Raw genomic sequence first — 15,310 nt, 5'->3', positions numbered from 1 at the left:
GAGGAAAACAATGGCACTGCATATCATATGTCTGCATGCGGAAAAACAGGGATTTTGAGGAAGAAGAGTCGGTGTGTACAAAGACAAAGCAAATGCTACAATAGCATGAGGACCAGAGGACCCTTCGTCGGAAATCTTGCTTACCCGACGTACTGACAGTGGACGAGGGAAGTGTCGAATTAGCAATGGCCACCTGCTAGAAGCCCTGAACTACCGTACCGAACGGTTTCACCGTCGGGAATCGTATTTTTTTGAACGCCATCTCAGCGGCAACCATAAACGACGGCGAGCTCCACAACATACCACCATGGCAGAACCAAAGCAATCCACGTCGTGGATCCCTCTGGAGTCCAATCCTCAGGCATGCCGACCCTCCTCTTCTCAAAATCGGCCACCGCATCATGATCTAACGCGAGTGGTCTCAGGTCATGAACACATACACCAACAAACTCGGAGTGACCTCGAAATGGGCTTTCACAGACGTATGGGGTAGGGCAGAACGTTTGTCTTGCGCAGTACTGTATCGGAGGAGCTGCTGTTGACAGCTTCTACTGTTCGGCAGGTCTGGACGAGGAGCTCTTGCAGTTCATCCCGCGGCCCGTGCTAGCGGTCGTTCTGCTGTTCCCGATCACCGAGAAGGTAACATCAGCAATCATTGGCTGTGGTATCAGCTCCATGATCGTGGCGTCTCAACATGGATCATTATAGTATGAGGATCATCGCAGGAGTGAAGAAGCCCAAATCAAGGAACGCGGGCAAACCGTCAGCAAGAATGTGTATTTCATCAGGCAGACCATAGGCAACGCGTGTGGGACGATTGGACTCTTGCATGCCCTTGCCAACAATGTGGAAAACTTCGAACTGGGTCAGTATACGCGTTGGGGCAGTGTAATCGGTTCATGGGTCAGTGTACCTGGGGGTGTTCGATCGACCTCACTGACCCCGCGAACGGCGCAACGCAGGCGACGGACCGTTGAAAAGGATCTTGGACGAGACTCTCCCGAAGTCTCCTGACGATCGCGCGAAAGTACTCGAGGGCTCTAACGAACTGGCGGCCGTTCACGAGGAGAGGTAGGTCAACCCTTCGCTCCCGGTTTGAGGGCCGAAGCGGCTCACCCCATCATGCCATGTCAGCTCTCAAGCTGGCCAGACCGCGGTAAGCATCCCATGTTATGCAGATTCGTGGGTCCGACGGACACTAAATCCTTGTTACAGGCCCCGTCTAGGGACCAAGATGTAGACCTACACTTCATCTGCTTCGTCCGCAAAGACGGGCATCTCTATGAGTTGGATGGTAACCCATTCTTGCTTCCTTTCAATACACATCGCACAAAAAATCCTAACGTCGCATCCCGCAAAAAAAAGGTCGCAAACCGTTCCCCATCAACCACGGACCAAGCGACGATGTCCTCAAAGATTCGGTGAAAATCGTCCAGCAGTTTATGGGGCGAGATCCCGACAACCTTAATTTCACGGTCATTGCCTTGGCTCCGGCTCAAGACTGAGCCGCGCAGGCAGATGGGTCGTTGTCGCTATACGAGTATCGGGCCCAGTGCGTAACTGATCAGGAAAAACGGCGTGTAAACTAATGGAAGCGGGCCTGCCTACATACTGTATCACCACGAATAGGTCTTGTATAGTTCTGTATCTAGCTTTTTGGAAGGGGGTCGGGCAAACAAACCCCCCAATGAGTGTACTTCAAAACATAACGGAAATGTAATATGTATGAGCTGAAAAGGAAGGAAGACGGTGGCAAAAGGCATGGGCTGACATGGAACCGGGCGCGGAAATCAAGAGCGGGAAGCTGACATGGAAAGCTGGCATGGAACCGGCGTAAAGGATAACAGCCAATGATCCACAGCCATGGTTTTACAAACCCCGTTACCTTCACAAAAACCCAGGGCCATCCGGACATCATCTCCCCACCGGTCTCATCTTGGATATCCAGCAAAACTCAAAAGAACTTGCAAAAAGGAAGTATATACTGCAAGGACCAAGCGACATACAATACATACAAACGCCTCAAACTGACGCAAGAAGAATCGTACGCCGATCGAATCAACTACAAACTACGCTAAAACAATCTACATGATGTGTGTTGTGGATGGTATGAATGCCATGTGATGTGATGTGATGTAATATGGTATGCTGGAGGGGGGGGGGGGTGGGGGGGGGGCAGCTAAAGCCTACGGTTCTAAAATTGCCCTACGCCGTGCATGTGAAATGATTGAATCAGATCGTGGTGTGGATGTTGAAATGCGGTGTTTGTGTGTGTTGCAAAATGTTGTGATGCCATGTTTGTGCGTGAGTGCGTGAATGTATGCGGAAAGATGTTGTAGTTCACCAACCCCCCAGCGACGCCGCCGACGAAGCCGACGACGCCCCGTCATCCCCCATCTCCGATACCGGTCTCTCCAGCCCGGTGCCGACCTTCCACCATGCCTCGGCGATATCCAGATCGCGTGGTGTCGGCGTGCGCTGCGATGGCGTCTCGTAGCCTGTTTCCATCTCCTCTCTGGTGGCGTAGGGGTGGGTGGAGGCTTCGGCTGCTGGTGCGGCGTGGTTCATGTGGTGGCGGTGGTGATTCCAGTCGATACTCCGGGGGGGTCGAATTTGGGCGTCTTCGATGGCTTGCACGACGTGTTTGATTGCTCTGCAGTGTTGCGGTGTTTGCTGTGTTGTTGCTGTTGCAGCAGCAGCAGCATTCCGTTCGGTGGGTGTCACCGAGTCGTCGAACCGGGTACAATCGCACGTGTCCAGAGTCAAATTTCCGATGCTCAGATGCGCCAGCCCCAGGAGTTCCAGGAATGTTGTTTTGGTCCGCATGTGGTGAGAGAACAGGGATGCAGGTGTCGCCGCGATGTTGAACAGGGCGCGGAGGTGCGGTTGCGGGAGGGGCGTGGAGGGGACGAAGGTGAGGATGTGCTCGATGAGTTCGACGGGGAGGGCGTGGATGCGCGCGACATGAGTGGGTGTGCGTGGCGGGGTCAGCAATAACCGTGCACGGGGTAGGAGATGGCAAGCCGCATGAGGCGCAAGCCTTACCGCGACCTCCTCACACCCGTTCTGCACGGCCAGGCGGTAATTATGCATTGCCAACGTCGCGTTCTGGGGGACGCCGAGGGCAAGTTCGTGGCATATCCCCAGGGAGAGTTGGGAGAGGCCGTGGTGCTGGTGTGCGGACTGGGTGAACCACAGGGACGCTTTGCTGTCGTCCCGCACGATCCCGAAGCCTTCGTGGTAGCACCGGCCGAGATTGTATTGCGCGTGCGGGTGGCCCATGCGTGCCGCGTCGATGTAGCAACGGACGGCGTGGAAGGGCATGTAGTGGTCGAGGCCGATGCCTTGTTCGTAGAAGATGCCGAGGGTGTTCATGGCATTGATGGAGCCGAAGCGGGCGGCACGCTCGTACCATGCAAAGGCTTGCGCCGTGTCTTCTTCGACGGCGATCCCGCGTTCGAAGAGCGTGCCGATGTTGTAAATGGCGGCGGCTTCGCGCTGCGCGGCCGCTTTGATGTACCACCCGAGTCCAATGGTTGGGTTGGTCTCGCAGCCTTGCCCTTCGACATACAGGTTCCCTAACACGTTCTGCGCGCCGGCGACACCATGTTGAGCTGCTTTCTCGCACCAATAGAACGCCTTGCTATTGTCCTCATCGGTAGCGATCCCGTTGAAATAGCACAGCGCAAGGCAGAACTCGGCGGTAGGCACACCAGCATCCGCAACGAACTGCAACCACTGCAATGCATCCGAGCCTTTCCCACCACCCAAGCCCACCGTCTTGCCATCTCCCGCACACGCCCGTCTCCACTTATCCGCCTCAGCATGGTTGATCTTGATCCCGACCCGTCCATGCGTCTTCAAAAACGCCAACCGCGCCATCGCCAGCCCACTGCCCCTCAACGCGGCCATCGTATACAGACTTTCCGCCGTCTCGTAATTCTCCTTTGTGGGCCGTAACCGCTCCCCATCCTCGTCCGTAGCCCCACCAAGGCCCATCCGAAACTCGCTGAAGAACCCAGACACGGCGGTACCGCTCGCGACGCCTTCTTCGCCCGCGCGCAGGAAATGGTCCAGGGCGTCGTCCTCGCGGCCTTTGATGAGGGCGAAGGTGCCCAGCGCGAAGTGAATATGGCCTTTGAGTGTCCCAGACGGGCGGGACCGGCCGCCGCGGGACATGGAGTCGTCGAGGACGCTGGAGCGGGGTTTGGGCGTGGGTGGAGAGGTCGTGAGCAGGCTGGTGGTTAATGCTGATAGGGAGTCCATTCGTCTGGTGTTTCTTCTTTCTACAGGTGACGGTCGTCGGTATATATGTATATGTGCTGTGTACAAGGGTCGGAGGTATATATATACAGTCCTCGGCCAGTTGCTTCAAATCACCTTTTCGTTCTCGTCTTCTTCAGATATCGTGCAAACCCCGGTTGATGGAAGTTGGCAAAGTGCGAACGGTTGAGTCGGCTCAGCAGACGGAGGAGGCAGTTAAGAGACAGCGGTTTTCCTCTTCAGGTTCGAAAGGGCGGGAATGAGTCCGGTGAAGGCTTCGGTTTCAGATAAGCTGTCGCTCCAAAAATAGGTACAGGCGAGCGGCCGGAAGTCCAAACAAGGTTGGCCGCATGTGGCAGCAAGGTCGACAATGCGGTTCAGTCCGTTCAGTCAGTAGAGCCAGGGGTGAGCTGAACAGAAGTGGAGTACATGCAGGTACATGCAGGTATATACATGCAGGTGGTAGTTTGGGAAGGGTGGGAATGTGGGTGGGAAGGTCTGGGGCGAGCGGTGCCCTCTCTGCCGTCATCACTTTGCGGACGAGGGCCAAAGACTCCAAAGAGGCCAAACCGCTCGCGTGTATCAAAGCAACGAGAAGCAAGGCAAGGAGACGCAAGGAGACGCAAGGAGCATCCCCATGGCAAGCTCCCCTCACTTTACCTACCCAGCACTGTACTGGGACTCTGCAACTTCCGCCTATCCGTCCGTCGGCCCCCAAAGTCACCATGTCTCAGTCTTCTCACTCGCACTCCGCTCCACACCATCACTCCTCCCAGCCCATCACAACACCCGCACAAAACCCTCCTCAGACCAAGCCAGAGGCTCCCCCCGCCCCCTCCCCACAACAACAGGCAGCCACCACCACCCTCCCACCCACCATCCCCGCCGCCCTCCAAAACGTCGACTACAACTTCAACTGGGAACGCCACGCAGACGACCCAACCCACGACCCATTCCTCGCCTCTTACTTCAACGTCGACCAGGCGTCGGTGGCGAAGAACCGCTGGATCTTCCTCTTCAAGCTCGCTGCCATCATAACCGCGGACAAGACAAACGGGCGGCCTGGACCCCCAGCGCCTTTGGAGTGGGATCGGATCGTGGGGCATAGCGATTGGTGAAGAGGGAAAAAGAGCAATCAAATGGAGAGAACTTACTGTATATACAGTATTTCGTTCGTTGATGTTGGCAAGTCTCAGTGAGACATCGAGTTACACCGACAGAAATAGATCCTACGGTGGTTGCGAGACGCTCATCCCATATGCAGGGGTGTTTCGCAACCACCCCAGGCTCGCTTCAATCATTAATCGTTGCAGACAAATGGATGTTCAGTTTCAAAAAGCAGCACCGACAAACGGGCCCGTTGGAATTGTGTATGCATATGTATACAGGTACCGCTTTCCCAAAACCCCCACTGTATCGATCGCTCTCACACCCGTGAAGGCATCCTGCACGTAGTAAAGAGCCTCCTGCCTCACCGTCTTCTCCCATGATACAAAAAATGCTCTCCATCACTCGCGCGCGATTCCCATCCCTATCAATCACTCACGACGTCTCCCTACTCACACCCTCTCCTCCAACCTCCTCCGGGGTAATCTTCCTCTCCTCCACCACCACAGTTTCACTCCCCGCCGGCGGCGCACTCCCCGTCTGCTGCTGCTGCTGCTGCTGCTGATACTGCTGCATATAATACGGCGGTATGCCCTGCTGTTGTCCGGCTTGCTGTGGCTGTTGTTGCTGTTGTTGTTGATGTTGATGTTGTATTTGCGCCACGCGAGGTTGTTGGGAACTGGATGATGGTTGAGATGGGGAATCGTCTGTGAGGTGCCGGATGCTGTTGGTGTCTGGTTGAGAGAGTTGCTGTGGGTGTGGTGGCGGGTGTTGTTGGGATTGTGGGGGTTGGGGGAGGTGTTGCGTGTGTGGGACTGGCTGCTGAGGGACATAAAAAGGCGTCAATCAAATTGGGGGCCAAATTGTAGGAAGCACTTATGTATTAAGTGGCCGTACCTGGTTCACCCGCATTTGATACGCGAGCAATTGCTGCTGTTGTTCTGGACTCAGTGACTAAATATGCATGAACGATAGCGGTGATCAGACAAATCTCAACGGAGAGAAACCGCTGTCGGCGATCTGTGGGCTTACCGAAAGGTACTGCACAGGATTCTGATAGTACGCATACGCCGCCGGAGGTTGCTCCTAAACCCCAAACCGCAAACGTCAGTCCCCACTCCAATACACGAACCCCACAGATGAACCCGCCTATAACATACCATCTTAGTCGGCGCAGCAGCCGGCTTATTCATCTCCTCCCTCGGCACAATATCTATCAAAACTGCACCCACAATCAGCCCCCCAGTCGCATCACACCATCCCCGCCACCCGACTCACAATCATACTGATCCGATTTCCCAATCGCCGTCGCGACATCGCTCTTCTGCAGCGTGCGCCGTTTGTGCTCCTCGGTGTGGATCCACGCCCGCATCGTCAGCTCGATGATGAAGATCTCGCAGGCCTTGGAGAAGATCATGGGTGCTTCGGCGCTTATCATCTGTGTGGGTCCCGTGGGTTAGACACCATTCACCCCCTCATTCAACCCTCGTGTTGCGGGATAATTACCATGGTCTGAGAATGGAAGATATTGTAAGTGACTTATCACTGCGACGTACCCGGGCTAGTCCAAAACATACCTTAGCATCCTCATCCGCCTTCATCACCTTCTTCACCCTCGCCAGCGGCAGTTGGTGATACTTGAAGTCCAACGGCCCGGTCTCCATCTCCATTTGGGTTTGCTAAGTTCAAAAAAAAAAGTCAGTGTATCCATTCGAAAGGGAGAGGGGACCGTGCATATAAACCCCACCTGCCAAAACGCCTGCATCATTTGCTGCACCTGCTGCTGCGTCACGAGATCTACATTCGGGGGTAGGGACTGTGGGGGACCCTGTACACTTGGAGCACTTTGAGCACTTTGAGAACCCTGGACATGAGTGTTGGGGAAGGGGGCATGTTGTTGTTGTTGTTGTTGTTGTTGTTGATGATATTGCTGTTGTTGGGGATGTTGTGATGTATGTTGCTGTTTCAGGTGCATGGCGGGGTGTGGATGTGGGGGGGATGGTGGGCCGGAGTGGTGCTGCTGCTGGTGGTGCTGCTGCTGGTGGTGTTGGTGTTGGTATGTGGGGTTTCTTGGGTCTGCCATTCCGTCGATGTTGGGTTTCATCAGAGCTCGAGAGGAAAGCGCCAACTGCGAAACGTTGAACTTTGATCAGAAGCGCGCGTTTCCCTTCAGAGGCTGCCATCGTAAGGACGCCGACTGACCCCACATATCTACCAACTCACATACACAACTACGACGTACAAGCTATGACTGGATCTTCAGGGTATGCATGGACAGAACTTCTATCTCTGATGCACATAGATCTCATTACACTACATCAACATCCAGTGAACGCAGATAGTGGCACTAAGCTGTGAAGCGAAACCAGAAACCCTTCCATGCTAAATGAGAGATATGCGTTCAATGGGGGAGGAACAAATCGCTTTCCCATGAAGAAGACCCTCTACTGCAGGGGTAGCACGTCCGGGGATGCGATGTGCTTGTCAAAGTGCGGTCGAGGAATCGTCTATGCAGAGGGGAACCCCGGCTCATCTCAGCATAGTGGAGTCCCAGCCAGATCGTAAGCGCTCCGCGTTCCATCCACCATTGCTCTGCTCGACCTCTTTGGGGTGTTCACAAGCCCCATGTTCCTTCTGCATGCCGACATCCACTGCATCATTAGCGATTTGGCGTCTGCAGTGCGGTAGAAAGCCCAATTCCCTCCTTCTAACTCTATCCAGTAACACCCCAAGACATCCAAGATCCCCCCGCTCAACTCTTCCCAGGAAATATCGGTCCTTTTGACCCATCTGGACCAGCTTCTGCATTCCCTATCGATGGCCGTTGTGTGTTGCTGTGCGTTGGTATCGGCCATTTTCCCGTCGCTCGCAGCTCTACACAATCCCAAATGACATATGTTTGAGTAACCATCCCGAGAGCGTCAGACTTTCGAATCCATCAATCACAGGACTGACCTTCCTCATCCTCCTTCGACAGCGCAAACATCTCCATCTTCTTCTGGTCATACCACCTCCTTGCCTAAACGCAGGAGATACATCAGCTTTCCACCCACTCCTTCCAAACAGCCCACAACATTCCAACTTTTCAACCGTACCCCGCTAAAGCAGTGCTCGCCATCCCCCCAGTCCGCCGATAAAACCATGAACGAGACCGCGGCGACGGTTGCAAACCGACCAAAGACTTTGAAGGCTTTGACTTTTGGCGGGGTTTCCAGGTTTCCTGTGGAAGGAAATTAGATCCTTCTTGGAGGGTAGGATTGAATAGGGTGAGGGACTTACGTGCGCTGAGAATGCGTCGACGGAATTTGAGGGCGCGGGCGTCTTCGGCGATTATTTTTGGGACGGAGGAGTCGTAGTGGGACATATTGGCGTAGAGGTACTGTAACGAGCTGAGTAGAAAGGGTCCTTTTCTTGGGAGTGTAGGAGCGCTTTGCGGTCGGCGTCCTATCCGAAGGTTCCTCAGGATGCATATGTCCGTGGGGGCAGTAGCAGGGCAGCAGTAGTGAGTGGAAAAGGCATAAAAGGAGAGCGCGCTTTTGAGGACTCCCGACATTTGACATTCAGGCCGGCAGACATTCCCGCCCAAGACTCGATAAGGATACCCGCCAACGGCACCCACCAGAACCCGCCTTTGACCTTGGGATACACACCTGCATAAGCCAGCGACTGAAAAAAATGCGGGCGGTACACATAGCGTAGTTTCTTCTATTTTGGCGAAGCAGTCCTTGTTTTGTACAGAAAACCTTCAGGATGTCATCTCTATACCACTTGTTTGGAAATGTTGACGAGAAGACTGGTCGTTTGCAAGAAGATGCCGACTTGCCGGAGGTGAGTGGGAAGACTCAAGTTGCCGCACTGAAACAGGCATGTAGTCGGACTCGGGACTAATTGCCATGCATTAGGAACTTCGAGAGACTCTGGAGGATTCCGGGGACTACCTGAGTGCTTTGTTGGGAGGCGACTTCGGGTTAGGAGGGGACAGCGATGGGCAGGATGGGGCACGAGCTGGCGGAGAAATCGTGCAGCCAAACCTGGACGCGGAGGACTTTTCCGGGATCGGCAACGAAGATCTAGCCGAAGATGACGTCCTCAAGGATATACCCTTGCCGCAGCCTGCCATACAGATGCCGTCTCAGCTTCCACCGACATTGATGACACCAAAGTCCATATCCTCAGAACCGCATCTGAATGGGGTAAACGGGCACATGGATCACGCCGCCGAACGACAACCCCATGCCGACGAGATATACGACGAAGCCCGACTGGCGAGGCTGTTTCCGGGTTACGATGCTTCGTTTATGCACTTCAGCACGATGTTTACTGCTAGCATGGCTAGGAAACCGAAGCCTGTGAAAAAGATGGGGCGGATGAAACAGTCGGTTCGGAACGTGCCGTATTTTGTAGCGCGCGATGACCGGGAGCTGTTCGATCAGCAGCTGCCATCACAGCTGCCACGGGCAGAAGGAAGGGTCCGTGAGGTGGCGTTGGAAAGTTTAGAGCCGGCATCACCAGACTCTGCAAAGGAGGAACCTGAACCTTGGCTCGAGGACTTGCATCCTGCCCTATATCCTGTGCTTCTGGAGACGTGGGAGGACCGGATATTGTGGGAGGATGACGAATCAGATCATGTATCTTCTGAGCGCGGTCCGCAAAAGAGCATTGTCGATAGATTCGCCCTGCGAAATTATGACTTGGAGGAGATGAATTGGGAGGACGATGTGCACTGGGACAGTCCAGATGACACTGCCGCTTCACCCCTCGAGCCAAACCCGTCCGAAACGCCTCACACTCCGGCGGTCGCGCAAAAGCAAACAACATCCCGATGGCGAGATAACCGAAGCGATGCATCAAATGCCTGGAAACTAAAACGATTCAACATCTCGCATGACCGGTACTACGAGAACGAAACAGCCGTTGGCGCCGATCGCGTGCGACAAACATACGGCCCAGCAACCCTGCAGCACGCACTGCCCGCTATCAAACTGCACCCACAGTGGTACAAGTACAACCTATCAAAAAAAGAGCTGCGCTCCTTCCATCGACCAGGTCTGCGATTCACGCAAGGCAATACGATTCGCTTCACACGGGTACGCCTAAAAAAGAAGAAATCGAAGGGCAAGGACACCTCGGATATGATGCGCAATCCGAGCGATATCACGTTAAAAGACGCGACTGGATACGCTTTACTAGAGTACTCGGAAGAATACCCCCCGATTCTGATGAACCCCGGGATGGCAACATTGATATACAACTACTACCGGAAGTCGAGCGCCAAGGACACCACGCTCCCGCAGATGGAGATGGGGACGCCATTCCTGTTGGAAGAAGTGGACGCATCACCGTTCCTCGGCTTCGGAGACGTCGAACCGGGGGAGACCTTGCAGGCCATCACCAATAACATGTTCCGCGCCCCCATCTTCGAGCACCGAGCGAGCGACACGGACTTCCTCGTCATCAAACAGACCTTCCACGGCGAAACAAAGTACTTCCTGCGCGAGATCCCCAACCTCTTCACCGTCGGGCAGACCTACCCCCTCCAAGAAGTTCCGCGCCCGCAATCGCGCAAGATCACACAAACGATCAAAGGCCGTTTGCAAGCGGTGACGTTCCGCAACATGCACAAAGACCCGTTCAAACGGCTGAAATACGACTCGATCGTGAAGCTGTTCCCGCATTTCACCGAGACGCAGCTGAAGCAGAGGTTGAAGGAGTTTGCGCAGTTTGCGAAGAAGGGGGAGAATACTGGGTGGTGGAAGTTGAAGCAGGGGGTCAGGTTGCCGAATGAGGAGGAGATTAGGCGGTTGGTTACGCCGGAGATGATCTGTTTACAGGAAAGCATGCAGACCGGCCAGCAGCGTTTGACAGACATCGGATACTCTGACATCGCCGCCATGGACGATGAGAACGACGAAGACGAAGCCACGGGCGACATCGAGGTGCAGCTCGCGCCATGGACGACGACCAAGAATTTCGTCTCGGCTAGCCAGAACAAAAGCATGATCAAGCTCTATGGCCCCGGCGACCCGTCCGGCCGCGGGGAAGCCTTCAGTTTCATCCGCGCGTCCATGAAGGAGCCGTTCCTGCGTTTTGGGGAGAGTGCGGAAGACCGCGCGGAACGGGAGAGTCTCAAACCCAAAGGATCGCATCGGTTCTCGTTTGCGGAACAGCAGCAGGTGTATCGCGAGGAGATCAAACGCATTTGGGCGGCCCAGCTTGCGTCGTTACGCGCTACGGACCCGCCTGTTGATGAAGGCGAGGAGACACAGTTTGACATCGAGGCGCTGAGTTCGCGACAACAGCAGATGGAGATGGCCGAGGAGGATGAGCGAAGGCGGCAGTACAGTGGCGGGTACAGCGATCAACGTCTCACGGACCCAGGTGCAGCAGGGCAGACCCGTCCCCCCGCCACGGCCTCCGAAGGCAACCACCTCGATTCGGACTCGGACATCTTCTCCGACGACGACAACCACCGCGCCCCTTCAACCACCCGCGACCGCGAACAAGACGACGCAACCTCCATCGCCGAAAGCGGCACCAGTTACGGCCAACAAGGCCGCAGCAAACGGCTCACCATCCGGCGGATCTACCGCAACCCGACCACCGGCGAAGAGGAGGAGAAATCGGAGGTCATCACAGATATGAAAATCATCAACGCGTACCTACGCCAGCGCGCGATTATTGAGAGCCAGGAGGCGGCCGAGAAGCAGCGCGGGGAGGACAACCCTGAGACGGAGCGACGGCGGAAACGGAAGAATGTGCAGGATCATGTGATGCAGATGAAGGAGGGGAAGAGGAGGCGGGCGTATAGGGAGGCGCATGAGGAGGAGCCGGCGCATGAGCCGTTGGTGTTGAGGATCCGGAATCCGTCTCGTGAGTCCTTACATCTCCGCATTTTTTTTTTGGGTTGAATCGTGAGCGTTTCGCGTCATGGGCCTCTGGATTTAACCATTCGCCTCCCCCCCCCCCCCCCCCCCCCCCATAGTCGCAAACGCCCAAGCCGGCCACCTCTGGCCCCCCGACCACTCCGACACCAACCCCACCCACCGCAAACGCGGCTCCGTCCACTACGCCCACCCATCCGTCGTCGAAGACTACCTCCTTCCCCACCACCCGAAATCTTACGGCGGCCGCCGCCGCGCCAACTCCGAAGTCGAGCTCTCATCCACCCTCGAGCGCATCATCACCGACCTCGTGGCCAACCCGGACGCGTATGAATTCTGTAGACCGGTTTCGGCGGTGCATGTGCCGGATTACTATGTGATTGTGAGGAAGCCGAAGACTTTGGAGCAGATTCGGGATGTAGGTTCCATCTTGCTTTGTTTCTTTTTACATCCCCTTTAGTTCTTTCACTCATCGTCTTGCTCTCGCAAAGGATGTGAAAAACTACCTCTACAAAACCCCCTCGGAATTCATGCGCGACCTGCACCTCGTCGCCAACAACTGCCGCCTGTACAACGGAGCCCACCACCCGCTCACGCTGATCGCCGATTCCCTCGTCGCGCGCGCCAATACGCTGTTGCTCAATGCGCCGGGGAGTGGGTGGACGGGGGTCATGGATCCGCAGGATGAGGAGGACTCGAGGGCGGCGTTGCCGCCGGGGGTCAGTGGGAGAGGGGCTGGGGCGGGAGTGGATGGGGGAGCGGTGAAGATGGAGGAAGGGGTGGTGAAGAGGGAGGAGGAGGGTGGGGAGGGTGGAGTGTAAGCAGGAGGGGTTTTGGGGCGCCTCCACCCTGCTGAAGGGGAATTTCCCTTCGTTTTTTCGTGCCTCCTACCTGCGATTTTTGGATTTCATATCGGCCTCTCTATATCTAGGCCTCTCCCCCGTTTCGACCGTCGAACGCCGTCGCCGAAAGGATGAACTGAATGCCTTCCCGTACCGAAAACGTTGGATCGAATGGTGTAGGCGGCCGTCCGCGTTCACGCAAACGATGAACATTGTTACATCTCCCAAGTGTACATAAGCAGCATCATCTTCCCCGCTATCGATAGTACTTCCTGTACATATGTCGTTCAAAAGATTCCTATGAATCCCACCACCATGACAACTGTAACAATCGATATTTCGAGTGATAGTATAAACGCCGTCGTTGAGAAAAGAGGGACTGGAAGGCTTTTATTTCTCAAAAGACAAAAAGGTGGGGAGGGCCTATAAACAAGAATGGGAGTCCCACATGATATGCGAGGGGGGCGATAGTCGTGGTATCTACAGACACCATTGCCACCTATAGCGACGACAACAAGCTCGACACAGAGCAGTGAGGGGGTGGGTAACAAAAAAGTAGAACAAGGCATGCGTCCGACGATTAGCACAGCCTAACCACCGAACCCGTACAAAGTACGGCCCTGGCGCTTGAGGGCATAGACCACGTCGAGCGAGGTGACTGTCTTGCGTTTGGCGTGTTCGGTGTAGGTCACTGCGTCGCGGATGACATTCTCGAGGAAGGATTTCAGGACGCCGCGGGTTTCCTCGTAGATTAGACCGCTGGGGTGGTGGAGAGTAGAGAACGGTGTGAGTGAGCTTCTATGAGTGAGGGCTTGAGGAAGGAGGTGCGCAGGTGGAACCGTACCTGATACGCTTGACTCCACCACGACGGGCGAGACGACGAATGGCGGGCTTGGTGATACCCTGCGGAATCACAATGCGGTGGGACGATGAGTTTGGAGCAGGTCAAAGAGATAGGAGGGTTGTCCAGCACACCCGACGAAGAATAGGAGAGAAGGAGAGGAAGGGACGAGAAGTGGTGTTTCGGAGGCTACCTGGATGTTATCCCTCAAGATCTTGCGATGACGCTTGGCGCCGCCCTTTCCGAGACCCTTTCCGCCCTTTCCGCGTCCGGTCATCTTGAAGAGTGTGTGGTGTGTGTGTGTAGGAGGAGGGGTGGTGTAGTGTGTTGTGGAGTTGGGGGGACGCTGTGGGTGGGCCGCTGAGGGAGCGGGCGGGCTATGGGTACGTGCTGATTGGAGGAAGCAGATTGGAAGTGGAAGGGAAGAAGCGAGGGTTCTTTTTATGCGCTGGGCGAAAGGGGGCTGGCGCTCAGCAAGTCACCCGTCTCCTAAGTGACTGTGGGGCCGAGAGAGGGCGAGAGATATTACGCGGTGTCGGACTTTATCGGACACTGTCACCGTCGCCGTCACTTGCTCCCCCTCACGCTTTCTCCCTTCCTTTTCTCACAGCTACTATGCATCACGACGAGACCGCTTTCAAGAGAACCCTCCTGGTATCCATCACATTCATGTTTTGTTTCCAGGCATACACAGCTTAGGCCATCACACCAGCGCTCAAAATTCCCTCAGCGGACCGTCCAGGGCGAGAAACCCGTAACCTCTCGAATGTTTTGAGAAACGGCCCTCGCGTACGCATGTTTGAGCAGATTGGCGAGTTCCAGCGATGATACCAGACCTAGTGGCCATACACCAAGGATGGCCATCCACGGCACTTTCTCCTGTACGTCAACTGCTTTGTGAAGGAAACGTATGCTATCAGCGCTGACAACTTCAGCCGGCCCAACGCTCCTCAAGTGGGTACGTACATGTGGGTGCATTGATGCCCGTTTGCCCTTTGTCACCTGACGTGCGTTGCTGACCGATGTGCATGTTCTGATGTGACAACCAAGTGCAATGCGGAGAACGGTCTGCCCGTATGTTGCGACGCCGAGATGGTGGCTCTGTTGCGCACATAGTTCGGAAGTCTCGATCGGAAACTGGGTGTCGCTATTCACCGACAAGCGGTCATGTTGAGGGCCAAATTTCTCTTCGGGAGAGGCGGTACGGGAGCATCATCGCTTGATCTCCGCAACGGCTTTGTAGGGTCGAAAGACACGCCCGACCGAGCCCGACGTCGAGTTGGTTTTCGATCCGTCGGTAAGATTCTGTTGGTTCTCCTCACGGTGCTTGCCTCGTCGCCGTTTAGAAGGTCGAAGCCGTCGCACGACGTAGGCGG

At 55.3% G+C, this 15,310-nt stretch overlaps 6 protein-coding genes across 6 annotated transcripts; 3 read left to right on the top strand and 3 right to left on the bottom strand.

Annotated features, from left to right (window-relative positions):
* Positions 1 to 168: 168 nt before the first annotated feature.
* On the top strand, positions 169 to 1,754 carry EV422DRAFT_545935 (uncharacterized protein). Its single transcript, XM_053071494.1, has 8 exons — positions 169 to 361; positions 426 to 489; positions 563 to 639; positions 709 to 865; positions 963 to 1,071; positions 1,135 to 1,156; positions 1,216 to 1,294; positions 1,366 to 1,754. The coding sequence occupies exons 1-8, from the start codon at positions 308 to 310 to the stop codon at positions 1,503 to 1,505; spliced, it is 702 nt and encodes a 233-aa protein (XP_052921387.1). The 5' UTR covers positions 169 to 307; the 3' UTR covers positions 1,506 to 1,754.
* A 230-nt stretch (positions 1,755 to 1,984) lies between these two features.
* EV422DRAFT_545931 (uncharacterized protein) lies at positions 1,985 to 4,754 on the bottom strand. Its single transcript, XM_053071493.1, has one exon. It carries the CDS (start codon positions 4,264 to 4,266, stop codon positions 2,341 to 2,343), a length of 1,926 nt encoding a protein of 641 aa, XP_052921386.1. The 5' UTR covers positions 4,267 to 4,754; the 3' UTR covers positions 1,985 to 2,340.
* Positions 4,440 to 5,601, top strand: EV422DRAFT_292074 (uncharacterized protein). The gene has a single exon (XM_053066039.1). It carries the CDS (start codon positions 4,614 to 4,616, stop codon positions 5,379 to 5,381), a length of 768 nt encoding a protein of 255 aa, XP_052921385.1. The 5' UTR covers positions 4,440 to 4,613; the 3' UTR covers positions 5,382 to 5,601.
* A 204-nt stretch (positions 5,602 to 5,805) lies between these two features.
* EV422DRAFT_571800 (histone-fold-containing protein) lies at positions 5,806 to 7,345 on the bottom strand (the record flags this gene model as incomplete). Its single annotated transcript, XM_053073036.1, has 8 exons — positions 5,806 to 6,192; positions 6,268 to 6,324; positions 6,403 to 6,456; positions 6,531 to 6,583; positions 6,649 to 6,808; positions 6,877 to 6,882; positions 6,948 to 7,049; positions 7,118 to 7,345. The coding sequence occupies 8 exons, from the start codon at positions 7,343 to 7,345 to the stop codon at positions 5,806 to 5,808; spliced, it is 1,047 nt and encodes a 348-aa protein (XP_052921384.1).
* A 1,590-nt stretch (positions 7,346 to 8,935) lies between these two features.
* EV422DRAFT_581472 (uncharacterized protein) lies at positions 8,936 to 13,072 on the top strand (the record flags this gene model as incomplete). Its single annotated transcript, XM_053073375.1, has 4 exons — positions 8,936 to 9,198; positions 9,273 to 12,240; positions 12,353 to 12,669; positions 12,743 to 13,072. Exons 1-4 carry the CDS (start codon positions 9,121 to 9,123, stop codon positions 13,070 to 13,072), a joined length of 3,693 nt encoding a protein of 1,230 aa, XP_052921383.1. The 5' UTR covers positions 8,936 to 9,120.
* Positions 13,073 to 13,442: 370 nt separating this feature from the next.
* On the bottom strand, positions 13,443 to 14,456 carry EV422DRAFT_545921 (uncharacterized protein). The gene is made up of 3 exons (XM_053071492.1): positions 14,128 to 14,456; positions 13,938 to 13,996; positions 13,443 to 13,852 (listed from the first exon to the last, which is right to left on the bottom strand). Exons 1-3 carry the CDS (start codon positions 14,209 to 14,211, stop codon positions 13,684 to 13,686), a joined length of 312 nt encoding a protein of 103 aa, XP_052921382.1. The 5' UTR covers positions 14,212 to 14,456; the 3' UTR covers positions 13,443 to 13,683.
* Positions 14,457 to 15,310: the final 854 nt, after the last annotated feature.

This window comes from Fimicolochytrium jonesii (assembly GCF_025526975.1).
Source record: "Fimicolochytrium jonesii strain JEL569 chromosome Unknown EV422scaffold_37, whole genome shotgun sequence".
NCBI lineage: Eukaryota > Fungi > Chytridiomycota > Chytridiomycetes > Spizellomycetales > Powellomycetaceae > Fimicolochytrium > Fimicolochytrium jonesii.
The sequence above is the reverse complement of the archived record's forward strand: the minus strand, read 5'-3'. Positions and strand labels throughout refer to the sequence as shown.